At 37.4% G+C, this 18447-nt stretch overlaps 1 protein-coding gene across 2 annotated transcripts in view; it reads left to right on the top strand.

The window, feature by feature from the left end:
- The first annotated feature begins 14113 nt into the window (after positions 1-14113).
- prkd1 (protein kinase D1) overlaps positions 14114-18447 on the top strand; it is a 35029-nt gene continuing 30695 nt past the window's right edge. For both annotated transcript variants that reach the window (XM_084393144.1, XM_084393145.1), the window contains exon 1: positions 14114-14418. In XM_084393144.1, coding sequence (XP_084249270.1) covers positions 14254-14418 — 165 coding nt within the window. In that variant the 5' untranslated portion in view covers positions 14114-14253. The remainder of the gene's footprint in view (positions 14419-18447) is intronic.

Consider the following 18447-nt stretch of genomic DNA (forward strand, 5'->3'; position numbering starts at 1 on the left):
TGAAAAACTATTTCTGGAACCTTTATTATTTAGAGTGAAGCAATAAATAACAAAAAGTAACCCAAAACACCCTACTTTGCTGATCGCTAAAATAAGAACAAAATTATTTATATAAATGGTATTTAATTCATAGTTGTTACTTGAAAAAACATACATTTTACAGTCAAATTACAAATTATTTGATGTTAAACCATGCATTTTTCATTGTATATGGTAGGTAACTTACAGTTAACAGGTTTTTACTGTATTAGTCTTTTTCTGTAAAACCTGGTACAACCTAGCGGTTTCTTGCAATGTATCTCTCCCAATAATGAACACCCATTAGAGTGCCTGTGCATTTATATACATGAATTTATGTAAAGGCATCTGGAGGAGCTGTGAATATATGCATGAATGTAAGAGGGCAGACATCCCGTCTAAAAACATTCTCTCTCCCTCACCTTAGCCCTCTGGTTCCATCACACACACACACACACACACACACACACAAACACTATCTCACTCAGTTGTAAGGCTGCTTTCTGGTGACATACAGTATGCGTGAGGCATATGTTACACAAACATTGTCAGCATACCACCATTTTATTTGTAAACAACAAAACTCAGTTTGGTCAATAAATGATCCGTGGGCGTGCCACCGAACTCAGGAAAGCCTTCGGCGAGTCCCTCCGGAGCGCCCTGCTGCTTTTGCGTCTATTGTTAAAATATTCTTCAATAAATAACTAGTCTTTAATGAGCCTCTTTTTTGGCGGCGACGCGTTTTCAGACATTTGCAGCCAAATGTCTTTTGTTATTTACAGCAGCTATTTTCATGCACGCCTGGCGTCGTCGTGGATGTAAAATAACAGTAATTGCTGGATCGTTTGCAGGTTGTTTAGCTTGTGTACCGAGCCAGATGAGAACAGTTAATGAGCACAGCTTCCAGCGGCAATTAGTGAAGCAGTCGTGTACATCACAGATGATTTGCAATTAGCTAGCTACATATTATATACACTATGCCAGGAGTGTGCTAGGCGCTTTAGTTTGTGTTTGTTGGGAGGTGTGTGTGGGGGGGTGGGGTGGGGAGGGGGTGATCGATTGGCAGGGGAGAAAGCTGTATACAGGGATGAAGGGGGTACAGGAGGAGATGCTAGTGAATATTCACACCTATTACTCATGGGAGACCTGTGCTTGAAAGGATTAGGCCCCTCCCCCTTTATTCCACTTTACATTATGTTAATTGGCTTAATGGTCTGTTTCAGACACAAAAATTGTTTGTAGTTGTTCTGCTATGTGAGGCCTACGAAGCGAGGGGAGATATAATACTGTCACACATATGCTGGAAATGTGTAATCAGATGCTAATAATGCTGCTCTTATAGTTCGGCCATTATAATCGCAATCATTCGGAAAGAAGAAAAATGCCCTCAAAGGCACAAAGTAATATCTATATCCATAGCCTGCGTACTTGTACAGTGATAAAAAATGGAGATGTATTCAGTCTCCTATAGAGGGAGTGTATATGTCAAAAGAGCCAGTGTGTTCATGGTTTATAATAGTGCCATGCATAGGAGGGGGTGGGAAATCACTTTGGAGGCTGTTTCTAGCATGACATCATACAGCACCCTCTGTGATATCTGGTAAGACTGTCAGGTCCTCTGACAGACACGCCAGATGGCTGTGTGTGTGTGTGTGTGTGTGTGTGTGTGTGGATTATTTCATTGTTGTTACACTCCAGGATAGCAGCAACGTTGACACCTTTTAGCTGCTAAAGTTCAAACCTTAAAACATGAATGCATTAGGAAAAATACAGCAACAAAAAATCATTTGCATTTATCTATACCAGCAGACTTCTCTGAAGCCGGTTTGGTTGTCCGGATGGGAATTGCTTCAAGTGTGTAAACATACATTTTCAGTTTCACTAGCTATCATTGAGGCATGGAGTGAATTGTCATTGCCATGTTTATACCACGGTCTGCTGTGATCTGACCTCATGAATTTCATTTATAAGCTTGAATGTTATCTGTCCTGAACACTGCATTTATTTTCTTTCTTACTTCATGGTGTCTTCTATATAGCTCAGGAACGAACTGAGACACTGAGAAGGTCAGGTGATTAAGGTCGTAAATAACTTTTCTTTTCACTTAGATACCTATGTTTATTAAGTAAATGTATCCTGACAATGCTTGTATGTACTGTGTGTCTCTCAAGGCTAAGCTTCAGGTTTTATTCTGGGTTCTGATAGAAAACATGTCTCTGTTTATTTGCCTGCTGGGGCAGAGGAGAGCAGAAACTGAAACTCGTGGATTATGATACGGCTTTGTATCTCCCTGACAGGACCTGTCAAAATGGCCACCGGGTGACAGACTCTTTGGCAAGGAGATTAATTAGACCACCAAATATGACACCGAAAGATGTGTACTGCAGAGCCATGATGAAGAGCCAAATAAATATTTCAAAATGGGATTTTAAAGGAGAACTCCGGTCAATTTTAACATTGAGCTCATTTTTTTGTACATTTGGAGTGCTGTCAGTACAGAGAACAACGACAAAAATCGGTGTTGCCTACACCGTGTTATCCTTGTTTTAAAATTTGCACCCTGTTGACTTCAATGGGGCAAGTTTTAAACCTGCTTTTAGCCTCTTAACATCCTTGATGTGTCATTACAAGTGCACAGGTCATGTGAGTGATTCCTTCGGAGTGAACGCGGGTGAATCTGACTGCAGTAGATGTGAAAGATATTAATAAAAATGATGTTTATTCAGCCAGCGCACATACCTGTATTTACATCCTGTTTTCGGTCGAAGTCCACAGTAGTCGATTGTCGAGTTCACGCGCGTGATCATAAGTACTAAACCTATGCGCGTCAACTCGACAATCGATTACTGTGGACTTCGACCGAAAACAGGATGTAAATACAGGTATGTGCGCTGGCTGAATAAACATCATTTTTATTAATATCTTTCACATCTACTGCAGTCAGATTCACCCGCGTTCACTCCGAAGGAATCACTCACATGACCTGTGCACTTGTAATGACACATCAAGGATGTTAAGAGCCTAAAAGCAGGTTTAAAACTTGCCCCATTGAAGTCAACAGGGTGCAAATTTTAAAACGAGGATAACACGTTGTAGGCAACACCGATTTTTGTCGTTGTTCTCTGTACTGACAGCACTCCAAATGTACAAAAAAATGAGCTCAATGTTAAAATTGACCGGGGTTCTCCTTTAAAGAGCTGTAATGTAGAGGAGACTGTGACGAGTCACGTTTTTTCTCCAGTGAATTTCTTTGGAGAATAAAGCGTAGGCTATATATTTTTTCCACACTAACTCTGGACAAAAAACAAAAGAATGTTGAACACTTCCAGCATTATTGTGCTAAAAGAAATTGTTCATTTAACAGCAGTTCATTCAATAGGGGCATGTTGTCACAATAAGAACATGAAATGCAATAAATAATGAGTTGGGCCTTTATGAGGTTTCACAGAACTCACACGTAAACAGCTCATTTATATCACATAAACACACCAAAATACCACTGCCACAGCCCAAAAACAGGTCATGGAAACCCTCATACACATAGTCTGTAGTGTGTGACTGTGACATCAGCTGTTTCATTCTAGCAGTTCAGTTCGTAACAAAAGAAAATGTATTTAATTTAAATTCAAACATTTCACTTATTGTGAGACATCTGAGTACAGTCATAGTATAACTGTATCATTTGACCCAGTTCATCAGAGGATTTTCTCTCACACACGTATTCAGATTTGTTTAGCAATTCTCGTATTTTACAGAATTTTCTATGTATGAAAACTGAAATTTATTTTTATTTGGTAAAAATACCATCATTAAGGGATCCTTAGAGACCAATGGTCATTCCAAATAAGTTAGAGTTGCATGATAACATGCATAAATTAGATAAATATACTTTGCAAGTACAAGTGTTTGGATGTTCCAGACACAGTTGGGTTAATTATCAGGAAGCTAGAGACACTAAATAGAAAAGGTTTTGTACCTATAAAAATGCTTTGCACAGAAGGCCCAGTGAGGCCAGCAATCATTTCAAAGAGTAGCAAAGAATGGAGTAAAGCAGTGCAGTGTAGTAACCATTACTACAAATGTGAAAACAGAAATGCATGTTGTTGATATATGTTGTAAGAATTTTTTTTTTTTAAGATGAGACCAAGGTAGATCTTGTAGCCACAACACAATCGATACCTTCAAATGAATGATGTCACAAACCTGAGCCAAATTAACATCAAATGGATCAAGAGCTAAATGGTCCAGATTTTAATATGCGGCAAATCTGTAAGTGAGCCACAAAAAAAAAAAAAAATTTTACATGAACATTTTGTTTTACAAAATATTAAAATAAAGATATTGTTGGTCCTATAGCATATTTCCATTCCGTTGTCAAGAATGTTCTCTGATGTCAATGTCACATTAAAATAACAGATTTTTGAAAGAAAAATTTCAGGGGTCAGAAAATTCAATCTAGGATTTGAATTGTACTTGGCATACTTTGGTGGCCTATAGACATTCCTTGACATAATATTGTGACGGAAAGTCCTCTGGAGAGCAGGTACAAATGAAACACATTAAATATATGCTTAATTCATATTCATGCATTTTTATGAGGGACGCCTGGAAGTTATTGGGTAGAGGACTGAATACGTTTTATAAAAAGAATTATAAAATCTATAGCCTAAACATCAGTCAGCAGAGTTGTTGTGTGATGCCAGCTGAAAGAACTAACCAACTTGTGTCCAAAACAAATAACTGCATACATTTGAACAAAAGAGTACAAATTGTTAGGGGGCGGCGAGAGAAAGGCCAGACCACGGGTGTTCAATTTACAGGTTTGAAACTGTAGATTAATGTAGTCTCCCGGGAATCTATTATCAAGTGTACGCAACAGTGACAACCATCCGCCCTAAATCCAGCCACACCCAGTACCCAATTAGGCCTGTCCCTGGCGACTGGGCAAGGGGAGGGCCTGCCGAGGTCTGCCCCGTGCTAACGAGACGGGTGACAAGCGAGTCATTAGCGGCCTGTGACTGTAGAACTAGTGATGTGAGCCATTAGGGGACAGTATCCGTCCTCATCAAGTCCCAACTGAACGCGGGCTATGCTTCCACAGTCCCTGCCTGCCTCCACAAGCCAATTAAAGTTGTTATTGGGAGACACAAAATAATTAAAGGTGCACTTTGTTGTTTTTTATTTGGGGTGCTGAGGGACCGCCCCTGGCAGTGTTGCAATATGTTTTCTGATGTTTGCTTTTCAATTTCCCAGTTAAGTATCAAAAATAAGCCCTGGCCGGCATAACGAAGAAGCAATTTCTCATGCGAGGGTGTTGTAATCATGTCAATTATTTACATACTGCCATGATCGTGCGTCGTCATGATGTTATAAAGACTAAACATGCCACTTGTTGATAAACATCTATGCAAAAATTAGGTGTAGCAATGTTTTCTGTCTAAAGCACTTTTTCTGTAAACAGATTAATCCACGGAGAGTAAAAATTTGTTTTAACAGTTGTATTTCACACATTCATATATAAATACAGTATATATATATTATACATTAATTGTGTGTGTGCATATTTTATATATATATATATATATATATATATAGTGTATGTATGTATGTGTGTGTGTGTGTGTGTGTGTGTGTGTATACTATATGTATAGTGTATTTATACATGGTGTGAAATACAACTGTTAAAACATTTTTACTCTCCATGGATTAATCTGCACATACATATTTACAGAAAAAGAGCTCATACATATATATATATATATATATAAGATTTTTTAAGAAATAAGAGAAGATAGAAATAGAAAGTCAATGGAACATATGTTGTTTGTTTGAAGGCACAGAATTGACCTTCTATCCTTCTATTTCAAATGCAAGTTCTAGGCATGAATTATAATTCTTATAGATTTATAAATGCTCTGCAGAGGGCTCTGTGACTCTACATGTTTTGTGAGCACATTGTCACTAGAGGATTCCCAAGGCCTCAAATGGGCCTCAACAGCCTAAAACAAATATGATCAAGAATCATTGAAGTTATGCATCTATCACCAGCCCACAAACACGTTTACAAGGCCTTAAAGGGATAGTTAGGGATATGCTGTCATCGTTTACTCACCCTCATGCCATTCTAAATCGGATTTGCATTTCTTTCTTCTGTGGCAGAAAGGTGTCATTGAACTTTTTTGTCCAAAAATGAAAGTCAATAAGATCCAAAGTTGTTTTGGACCCCGATGACTTTCATTGCATTTTTCAAAATACCATTTTTCTTTCGCATAAAAGAAAATCACACAAGCTTAGAAGGACCTGTGAACTAATACTTTAACTGTTATTTTACTAAATAAGATGACAAGTGCCTTAAACTAATGCATTTTGGTTGATCAAACAGAAAATAACAGCATTTAAGGCCCATTTTCTTTCACACTCGATATCCTTTCCACCAATCAATATGATGCAGTTAAATGCTGCACAAACAGAATAGATGTGCAGGCCCAACCCAAAACACTTTACTTCACACTTCTATCGGGGTATTGGCATTTACATACCCTGTTATATATGCTTCCTATTGTTATTTGAATTTCACCCAGCAAAACTACAACATTCTAAACAGGACCTTTTTGCAGAGTCCTCAGAAGTGTCATTACAGAAAAGGCGTCTTCGCTGTGGGGATTTAAATCGCTGCCAAAGTCACAATCACAATGAATATAAAACAAACAGAATTAGCCAACAAAACGAAGACTTTTTCTCTCCAGATATTTAATATGCATCCCTGCTGACCACATACTAAATAAACAAGCCTTGCACAATGAAGTTTGTGCTGGAAAGATGAGCTGTCAGAGCCAGTCTTACTCACCATATATATATATATCAGAAATGAACCTTTTGCATTACCCACTACATCATGAACCTGAGCATTAGCAAATAGTGCACGTTCCGTGGGAAAGCAGGCGCCCAATTGCAAATCATTTGAATTGTAAGTTTTGTTAGCTTTGAAGATGTCTGCAGAAAAGGTAATGAATGGTAACAAAAGGTCAGAGAATGAAGGACTGAATGAGATTGAGCATGCAGAGAGGGCACAGTGGCTGAAGAGGCCCACAAAAGATTGATGAGTGGCTCTTGTCAAACAATGGTTTCACATCAGGCATGCTTATTTTACTTTGATGCATGCATCCACTTTAACCCTTTGATTTCCATAACGAGTTTATTTCAGTTCTGTGTGCGCCCTATATTTGATGACTGGTGATTTTACATTCTATGTTATAGAGATAAACATTTAATTCTGAGATTCGAGAAAGAATAAAAAAAAACGTTGTTTTTAAATCAAATTACCAAAATATTCCCGAATGATAAAAGCATATATCCAGATGATAATGTGATAGCGATATTTGGACAACAATATGACATAGGTAATAAGATTTTTTTATTATTATTAATATTAGCAATTCTTTGGTTCTTCTGTGGATACAGTCTAGTGAATAATTATTCCAAATATATTAGGATCTTCGGATCTTTCACTTGTTTCTTGAACTTTGGTGTGTCACTCAGTTATACCAACGCTATCTCACGACCAATTCGTACGAATTCGTACGACCTTACTCGTACGAATTTGTACGATTTGTCTAAAAACCCACATGATGGGTAGGTTTAGGGGCGGGGTCAGGGGTAGGTCATTCGTATGAATTCATACGAATTGGGCAATTCGTAAAATATGTACGATTTAGCAAAAATCGTACTAATTCGTACGAGTGAGGTCGTATGAATTCGTACGAATTAGCCACCTCGTAGAATTCATACGAATTGCCGTGAGATCAGGCTGGTTATATGCATGGCTCAATCTTTGTTTGAATTGTGTTAAGGCACAGTAATTTTACAGCATATTTTAGCATTATTTACAAACTATTATAGTTTTTATTTATTTTTTGATTTTATTTTATATTTTCAGTTTAATTTTAGTTTTTTTATATGACTTATTATTATTTATTTTTTTCGTTTTAGTCAACAATAATAACCCTGTTTATCACATTCACACAAACTGCTCTGAATAGTGGTAAATTTCCTTTCCCCCAATATTCATGTGAAATAACAAAAAATAAAAAAAAAATTCCCCCTACTATATGGAAAATATATTAGCTGGAAATGGACTCTTATTTAGAGTTGGATTGCGTGAAATGCATCTTTAACCAAACCAAAGCACAACCTGCACTGCCCCAATATACCACACCTGACATCAACCGTATCAGTCAATACCTTCATGTCACAAAAAGGCTTGATGGAGCAGTCACTCCACTCTCCATAATTATAAATATAGACATTTTCCCTGTCAGTCAGATCAGCACTGAGGATGTAATGGGCGTTGAGTTAATTGCTGAGTGAGCCACAGCTAGAGAAAGAGAGAGAGTGAGCGGGGTACTAAACTGAAAACTGTCATTTCTGCCAAGCCCCTAATCATTTATTCTCCTTTTTCGACCATGTTACTAAATCTCTTTCCCACTTATTACATAAATTGCAATTAGAAGTCATCATGACATGCTGCTGGGGGTCCTGACCTGTAATGGCTCCTAACACAGAGAAACCTTATTATCTGTCAAGAGGTGCTTTGGCATATGCCAGCGTTTTCTCGCTCTTTCTGTGCGACATGCTCCGATAATCTTTTGACTTCCTGTCTTCTGTAATTTAGATTTATTTAAGGAAGATTATTTCACAGGCTTGTGAGTGGAATAATTTGAGTTCTTTTTGTCAAATAAGAAATTCGGTGTCATGAAGAGTTTACGAAGTCAAACAAGAATCGATGCACATGGAAAGGTTAGCCACCTGGAATAGAAGCAGCATGCGAGATGTTTGCGTCACCTTAACAAAATGCTTTGCCGCAGTACAGAACCAACCACAAAACCACAAAGAAACATGCATGAGGTAATGAAGAAAAATGACTTGGTTTACACTAAAAATTGCATGACATTCGCTCTTCTGTGGAACACAAAAGCCAATGTTTTTTTTTTCTTTCCATACGATAAACATGAATGGGGTTCAATGTTGTTTTGGACCTGACTGACTTTAAATTTATGGACAAAACAGAGTCATAAAGGTTTAGAATGGCATGTGGCATATCTGTTTAATTACATTAAGTGTTGGTGTTCAGACAGCTATTTAAAAAAGGACATGGATTTTTTTTTTATTGCAAAGTGATCATGATGAATCCGTCAATATGGAACAGTACAGTTGTCTTAGAAATTAGATTCACAGTGCGTTACCCATTCAAAACATTATATCTTAGGCAAAAAATGCTCCGGACTCCACTGTAGTCATTCAAAAAACCCACTTATGACAAACAGCCAACAATATAGCTTCAAATAACACTTCCTGTTGTGAAACAAATGTTGCCACAATCAACACATCATTTGTTTGGGGAAATTTGTCTGCTCTCTGACAAAAGCGGTAGATCTGTGTGGGTCTAATTTGACCTAAACCAAGCAGTCCTGTTAGTGATCTCTCTAATTGAATCGAGTGATATTGGTGGCCTTCTGTATCGTACTACATCAGTGATGAACACAGTTGCTCTATGCGTGGGAGGCGAGCATCAGCTGGCCTCTCTCCTAGCAACTACAAGTCCTTGAGCCCTTCTGTTTACAAAATGCCGGCACACACGGAGGTGCATGAACACAGTTGGCCCACTCAAGCCTGGTTTGAGTTATTTGGATCCTAACAAGATTCTATCTAAATAAAAGCCATTAATAAGCCACTCAACTCTGTCTGGGAAAAAGCTACAATTGTGTGCCCTTACTAATTTGAACACTGTATACTAGGCTATATACTTAATAATATTATATTATATTTATACTTCCTGGCAGGTAAACGCTTGAATCTTATTGGTTGACGAACGGTGTGCAATTATTTTCAGGAAAACTCATGGCTAAATTAGTTCCAGGCAGGTCTTGACTGCATTTCATGTCCATATCACTTTGCCAAATGATTTCAATTATTTCAAAGGTCCTTGCAGCCTACAACAGCAAAATAACCAAAACCCACAATGACACTGACCAGGCAAATAAATATAGTAAACAATATGATACAAACGACAAATTATTTCCATGTTTTTTTTGCCTCAAAATTACGTTTTATTATGTACGGAAAGCATACTATCTTTCTTCCGCTCTCTCTACCACTCAAACTCACACACGTACAGACACGCACTCTCACAGAAACGTGTTGTCAGCGCTGCTTTGACGATTTTATCAAATAGTTTAGCAACTTAAAAGCTACATGACATTTCTTACTAACGGCGCTGTTCTTGATGCAGATATACTTACAGTTTTGGTATTAGTAGTGATGTTGCTCCCAAACACTGTTGAGAGACACGCACAGACTCAAAAACGCTTAGAAGATAGTTCACCCAAAACATTTTTATTGTTCCAAACCTGTATGCTGAACACAAAAAAATATTTTGAAGAATATGAAAACCAAACAGTTGATGGGCCCCGATGACTTCCATAGTATGGAGAAAAATGTCAATGGAACTCAATGGAGCTTGAAATACAACTTCTCCATAGGGAAATTTATTTTGAACGATAACTTATAAACCTTTAAAAACAGACCTACTGTGAACTATGAGGTTGATAAATGATGATATCTGCTTCTCTTGAAGAGGTCAGCCCGCATTATTTAAGCTTGTTTTTAAAATAACCGTTTAACACTGAAATTCCTGGTGAAAAACTACATTACCCATGATGCTGTTTGCAGTGCTTCATGGGATTGTATTTCTTTTCCTCATTAACTTGTACCTTTATATTTTTGTCTGATTTTAAATTTTTTCAAAGTTTGTAGTGTTGTTATTCACCTCATAGATGATTGGTTCATGGTTTATAACTCTTTAACAAAGTCTTTTTTAAATCCCTATATGGGAAAAATGAATGGAAAAAAAATACTTACGGAACCAGTGCCGCTGAAAAAGGAGTTTGCTAATGCACTTTATTTACATTTACATTTACATTTACATTTACATTTATTCATTTAGCTGACGCTTTTATCCAAAGCGACTTACAATTGCTATATATGTCAGAGGTCGCACGCCTCTGGAGCAACTAGGGGTTAAGTGTCTTGCTCAGGGACACATTGGTGTCTCACAGTGGATTCGAACCCGGGTCTCTCACACCAAAGGCATGTGTCTTATCCATTGCGCCACACCACCACTTTATAGCAGTGGTTCTCCACCAGGGGACTGGAGCCCACTAGGGGGCCTCAGCAAACATCCAGGGCGGCCCCAGTATGAACAGAGCACCTTAAAAGACATGGTGGTGAAAAAAAAAAAAAATTGAGATGGAAGGAAAAATATCTCGCAAATGTTCGCGTTCCCAAAGAAACTTTGCGTTAGCTTGCAGAATTGTTTAGTTCTTTGCAAGTGAACCCAGGTCGGGGGAACGCAAACGTTTTTGTGAGGGAATGCAAAGGTTTTGCGAGCAAACGTAAAGTTTCTCGGGGGGACGCAACACTTTTGCGAGAGACATTGAAGTTTTTTTTTTTTTTTTTTTCATCTCATATTTTTTCCATCACCATGTCCCTTTAGTGCAGGAGTGCAAAACTCAGTTCCTGGAGGCCCACAGCCCCCTGCTTTCGGGGCTCCGTAAGTAAATATTAAAATCCTCTGAATCTTAATTAAAAATGCTAAAACACACTAACAAATAAAGATGTACAACATTAAACTGACATCACATGCTTTAGTTTATTTGTTTTATTACAACAGAAGAACCAGAGGTATACATCAGCTAAGCTAGGAGGGCCTTCGAATATTATCTCAGACAAAGCGGGGCCTTGGAGGCAAAAAGGTTGAAAACCACTGCTTTATAGGACAATATTATCATGGCAGGTTTAAAGTCGACATGACATTCTTTAAAGTAGTTTTTTTTTTTTCATTTATAATTTTTTAGTGGTGCTTGAGGGTATTTAAAATTTTGTTTTATTCTATTCTAGATTTTTACATATTGTTATTTTCTTAAAGTTTTAAACGTACACTGCAAAGCTAGAGTTTCGTGGTTGGTTTGTGGTTACAATGGCATTGCTAAGGTGCTCCGAGCAGTTTAGCACGTTGCTGTGTGGTTTCTAATGTGTTTTCTTAGTGTAGGTTTTGGCACATGCTATGTGAACACACACACACACACACACACACACACACACACACACACACACACACACACACACACACACACACACACACACACACACACACACACACACACTCTTGTACATCTATCTTTATGAGGACATTCATTGACACAATGCAATCTATAGCCGCTTACCCTAACCTTACCCATCACAACTATAAGTGCCTAACCTGAACCCTTACCCTAAACCTACCCTTAACCTAATTATAACCTTGACCCTAAAACAAAGTCTTCACCCTCAAACAGGACTGGCCAAAATGTCCTCACTTTACTCTCTTTGTCCTCACTCCAATGGTCTAAAACTCAAACTGGTCCTCACAAAGATAGTTGTACAAGTACACACACACACACACACAAAAAAAATCATGGACATGATTCAAAAAGGTTAAATGGTCCTGAAAAATGTAGTCATACTTGTGCTCCTCGCGGTAAAAAATGACCGCATTGGAAATGAATGGGAGATGAATTTCATCTAGTGACATTTTTTGGTACTGCAGCCAAACAAAATCTTACCGAAAGCTCTTTTTTTGAGATATCAAGCTCAAATTTGGAACACAACTTGTTTAGATTTATGGCTTTGATTTTCTTGCAGTTTTAGAGTAAAACGTGTTTTTGAAGAAAAAAAAAAATTTCATATAAAAATTGGTGCATTTTAATGAACAATAAACAAAATTCTGTAAAACTTTTTGGACTTCAGCAATAATTTGCCAAGTGTAGCCTTTGGCAAGTTTAGTCTCAAAAGAGATCAAACTTAAGTCTGTGCTCTAAAACATTCAAAATTTACGATTTCATTTTCAAAAGTGAATAAATGGATTATAACTACAGCGTAAATATAATTTAATACCATGAAATCCACTAATAATACAATATCAATATCAATATATATATATATATGTATATATATATATATATATATATATATATATATATATATATATCAATATATATATATATATATATATATATATATAAAAACATTTTCAAAATAAAATAGTACATTCATTTAATTGAAAAGAAAGTCATTTTTTGATCGCCACGTGAAGAGCACCAGATGGTTAAGAGATTCTGCTCCCTATATACATATGTGTATGGCTTATTGAGAAGATGCTGAAACAAAACTTTGCATAAACTTACAATGAGAGAGTTTAACCTGGGCCAGTAATATACACTAGCTACATGCGCACACACAGACACACAAATAAACACACACACACGTGTTGTGTTTTCATGTTTTATGGGGACTTTTCATAGACAATTTTTATACTATACAAACTGTAAATTCTATCCCCTGTAAGTAACCCTAACCCTAAAATCACAGAAAACTTTCTGCATTTTTAGATTTGCAAAAAACACCACTAGTATGATTTATAAGCTGTTTTCCTCATGGGGATCAAAATATGTCCCAAGGACAATGATTTCATTTTGTCCCCATAATGTAGGATTTATCAGGCCACACACACACAACAATCAAAAACTTTGGCAACCGAATAACAAGAGATTTTCTATAGAAAATGTATCTGGTTGTTTAAATTACAACTCGTAACGTGGCATTAGCAACAGCTGTTAAATAAAACAATAAGCGAAATATTCTTCTTACACTGCTGATATGCCCCATATGGTTTTGCGGAAGTATTTTGGAGGAAAATATGGTTACCATGGCAATTTTTTATTATCAGGGAACCGACTCTATTCCATATGACCTGTAAACGAAAATAATCGCATCTATGTTTTAGAGCGGAAAGAATTAATCCATAACACAGAAACTTTGACATTCACATCCCCGTTCGCCATTGCAGCATCATCTGAACCTCCGTGATGAAGGAACCAGCCAGGAGGCGGTGTCTGATCAGAGCCCAACATTAAACATATCTGACGTCTATATCTCCATCATCATCGTCGCCTCTCAATGTCAAAATAACTCTTTGCATTTCTGTGCTATAGATTTTCCTTCAAATTCGCGTTTTCCGTCTGTTAACCCTCTGAACGTCTTTGGGGATCTGAAGTTTGCCTCAGTTTGCGCAACCGGTGTGTGAACTCGATCAAACAGCCCTATTTGATCGCTGTCCAGGGGAGACACCAGGGGATTCATATGAGCGTGCCTCCGGTGATCCGACCGCCGAGCCCCCTCCCGGGGTCGCAAGGCATTTCCTTCCAAATCCAGATCGGGTTGAGCCGGGAACCCGTCCTGCTGGATTCCGGCGAGTTCAGCCTGGCGCAGGTCCGAGAGATGGCATGCTCCATCGTAGACCAGAAGGTAACACTTTCCATTTTCCCTCATGTCTCATTCATTGCCCTTCCCGTACAAACATCATAGATGTCATCCTAAATACTATTTGAAGAAATGACTGTCTGGAGTTTAGAAATAACTTTTACTTGTTACTTGCACGTTTGTTGGAAATGGGGGTTTGTCGCTTATTTCCAAACTCACAGAATTTTAAGTTACGACGAACTTGAAAGCTTTATTTAAATATTGGCTTTTGTGTTGATATTAATATGATCTGCATTGGGTTTTGTCTGAATCTAGTCATTTAAAAGTCTGTTAGGCAGAATATACAGGCTTACAAATAACTTTCAAAATAGTCAATGAGAAAAAAAATAATAATAATGATGGAAAATGGCAGTAAAATGAATTCTTGTCAGACTATGAGTTAACCTGAAGCAGCAGAATCACACTGGTTGTTCTGCATTGTATTTTCCATTGACAGTGATGACGACATGGTGACGTTGGGTACTTATTGAACCAGTGAAGGGCTTGTACTAGCACACATCAGATTACTGCAGGCCTGCCTGTCTCTCCTACTGAAATACATTCTTTCAAAACTATTCAGTGGATTGTGTCTAGGAGATTTTTCCTTTGTTTGTTGATATTTGGGATGTCCTGTCACAGTACTTAATGTTCAATGTTATTTTGAGTGAACATCAGGGCAAGTAAGGAATTATTTTGGTTCACCTGACAAGATGGTTGTATAAATTGGCCTTGAACTTCATAATTAAACAGAAAGTATCAGATTAAATGAATAGAAATTGCTAAACAAAACACACCACCTGCATTGTTGTTATGGAGTTGTACTATGCTTTTCTGCCATGAGATAGATATACTGCTTTGACAAAATGACACTATAACTTTATAAATATAAGTGCAAATGGCATTAAATTTAGCAATAGATTAAAACATATTCAGAAATATTTATAGTTGTGTGTCAATTTTTGATTTCTTCTATTATTTTGGCAGATTGGTCTTCCAGATCTACTTAAGTAAACTGTGAATTTTAACATGAAATTGAGCTCTTATTCCTGGTTTCACCGAGGTCAGGCTTAAGCTAGTCCCAGACTAAAATGCATATTTGAGCTGTTTTAACTGAAAGCAACTTGACATTGTTTTGTTGCCTTGGCTTTTGGCTTGCTTAGTTGGGGGACATTTAATATTCAACAATATTATTGATCTGCCTTACTTAAGGTGGACGATGACGCAATTTTCTTCTAGAAACAAACTTTGTTGTATTATATTCATGTTATCACTGTGAAGCTGCTTTGATGCAATCTGTATAAAGCGCTTTATAAATAAAGGTGACTTAACTTGTCTCAAAATGCATACCAGTATTTTGTTTTAAAAGGAAAGTTTATAAAAGCTACTTAAATGTCCTAATTGAACTAAGGCTTAATCCTGGCTTAGTCTAAGCCCTCTCTGTGAAACCGGGCCTTAAGGTAACAGGAGTGAAAATAATATCGTTTACCTACCTCAATTTTCTCCAAATCCTTTTTTTTTTTTTTCTGGAAGAGAAAAAAGTTATTTAGCAACACCCATGTCTAAGTTGCTCTTTTCCATCCTTTCCTTCTCCCAGTCAAACACAATTCATTTTTGATACACAAGAACTGAAGTGAAGTTTCTGTGCAGTTTAGTTACCCGCCTTATATGGTGTCAAGTGCATTTTGCATCTGGCTGTAGTTCTCGTGTATCATGAAGGCATCGGGTTTGAACTACGGTTTTCAGTGAATAACGACTTATTTCATCTTTCCTCACAGAACTATCTGTGTGGCTTTAGAAGACTTAGAGTATAGCGAACAAGTCATGTGGACTTTGATTTGTTACCATCCACTCTTGTATGGAAATGAGCATTCTGATAAATACCTTAAATGCTTTTCATTCTGATAAATAGGATATGTGGTTATTGTTTTTTATGTAATGACATGGAATGGCATGAAGGAGAAAGCCACACCTGACTACCTTTCTGTGCAGTACAAGAGCATGTGAACTCACAAGTGCTTACAGTAGTAATAAAGTTCAAGTCTTCTGTGTAGATTCACATTCTCAGAAACCGCATAACACAACAGTCAGATTGTCACCACCCCTTAAAATGCACATAAGATGACATCTGCACAGTTATTAATATCTTTTGGCGAAAAGTGTTTTCTGTTTTGTAAGCACCTGTGCTGTGACACATCACCGGAATGATACTAGCTCCATAAATATTACGCATTGTGTGCATCTTACAAATTTTGTGATGAGACACTAGGTGTTGACAACAACATCATTTCCCACCACTATCAAACATTGGTTTCTTCCTAAATCTCTTTGTCTCCCTCGCAGCTTCCTAGTTTATTCTGTGACACAAAGTGTGGAGGTTGCAGTCTGTGTTTTAAGACATACAGGTGTTAAAATACAGAGCAGTATTTTGATAAGCACAACAACAACAAGCATCATGTGATGCTTAACAAGAAACACCTTTTCTTTTTTTTTTTTTTTTAGGTCTGACGTTGTCAGGATGAGTTTAGGAAAGTAGAATGACTTGTTTAAATATATTTAGTAGAAAAAAACGTGAATGAGAACAACAGATCTGCAACCTGGGTGCCTTCAACGCCTTGTACACGTTCTCTTTCTCTCTTGAGCATAAGCACTCCAAGCATTTAACACTTTAAATAGTCGATGTGAGATGTTGAATAAGTGTGTATGAGGTGAAGGTGACATTGTTGTGCAGACAGTTTCAAACAATTCTGTGCTTGTATTGGTTGGTTGTGTGTGTTGGAATGTGTTAGTGGGATGGGGGGAGTTTATTTCGTTTTTATCTACCTGCGGTGTTCACATGACAAAGAACACTTAAAAATAATTCAGACTTCCCCTTCTTTCTTTTATCTTTTATTGTTACATTTAGGGCAAGTCTGATGTGTGACAAAACATGTGTGACAATATAATCCTATAAGACTAGAACTGTTGAGTTTGTTCACATGTTCAATTCCCTGTCATATTATAGGCAGATTTTGTCTTTAAAGGAATAGTGACATCATCACCATTTACTCATGATTTTCTCTCTTCCGTGGAACACGATAGGAGACATTTTAATAATGTACTCAAATGTCTTTTCCGTGTAATAACAATAAATGGGGATTGAAGCTTGACACAAAAGCACCATAAAATTTCATAAAATATATCTACATTCTATAAAATGTAGTCTATGCAATTCCATTTGATAGCTTCAGATGAGTTGAAATCATTGAGTCAATGAGTACGTGGTCAAATTGTTTTTGTGAAATGGATCAAATGATTCAAAGAGATCTGACTCAAAGGAAAGATTCATTCGTGAATCTTACATCACCGCTTCTCTCTTTACTGTTATGCAGCAAGAAAAGCTACACCCTTAGAATTAAAGTTTCTTTATTGGCATCATTAGCTGCTTTTCCATCATCATTCTCGTTGCTGAACCGTTCCATTCCGTGGCGATCCGGTACAGATATGGTTACCTTTTCCACTCTAAAGCTGATAACAGAACAGTAATACAAATGCGCCAGTCCTTGCCTTGGCGACGCAAGAGTTTACAGACAGTATGAGATGTATATAGCGACTGCTTTATGGAGGATGATCAGATATTCATTTTCATTTTATTATTAACTTGTGTTTATTTCGCTAAATAGCACGCTTGGCCAGGTACCAAGAAACTGGTAGCTAGGCAACAGACAAGTGACCTATCCTGAGTGGCGACGTCACTACACGCATTCTACCAGCACGGTTGGCTAACCATACTGAGAATTCCAGCACGAATAATCATGGCGTGCTGAACCAAGCTCTAGTGGAAAATATATACGGGAACCCTTCCTAACTGTTCTTAGAACCGCTAGGCCCGACAGTGGAAAAGTGGCTATTGGTTCCATGAAGTACCTTTAACATTCCTGAAACCTTTCCATTGCACATAATGTTCTTTATAGTGGAAAAGGTTCTGTAGATTGTAGATAAACTATATGAAAAAAATATATATATATTTTAAAGGGGTCCTATTACGCTTTTTCATGT

This window comes from Rutilus rutilus (assembly GCF_951802725.1).
Source record: "Rutilus rutilus genome assembly, chromosome: 21".
Lineage (NCBI taxonomy): Eukaryota > Metazoa > Chordata > Actinopteri > Cypriniformes > Leuciscidae > Rutilus > Rutilus rutilus.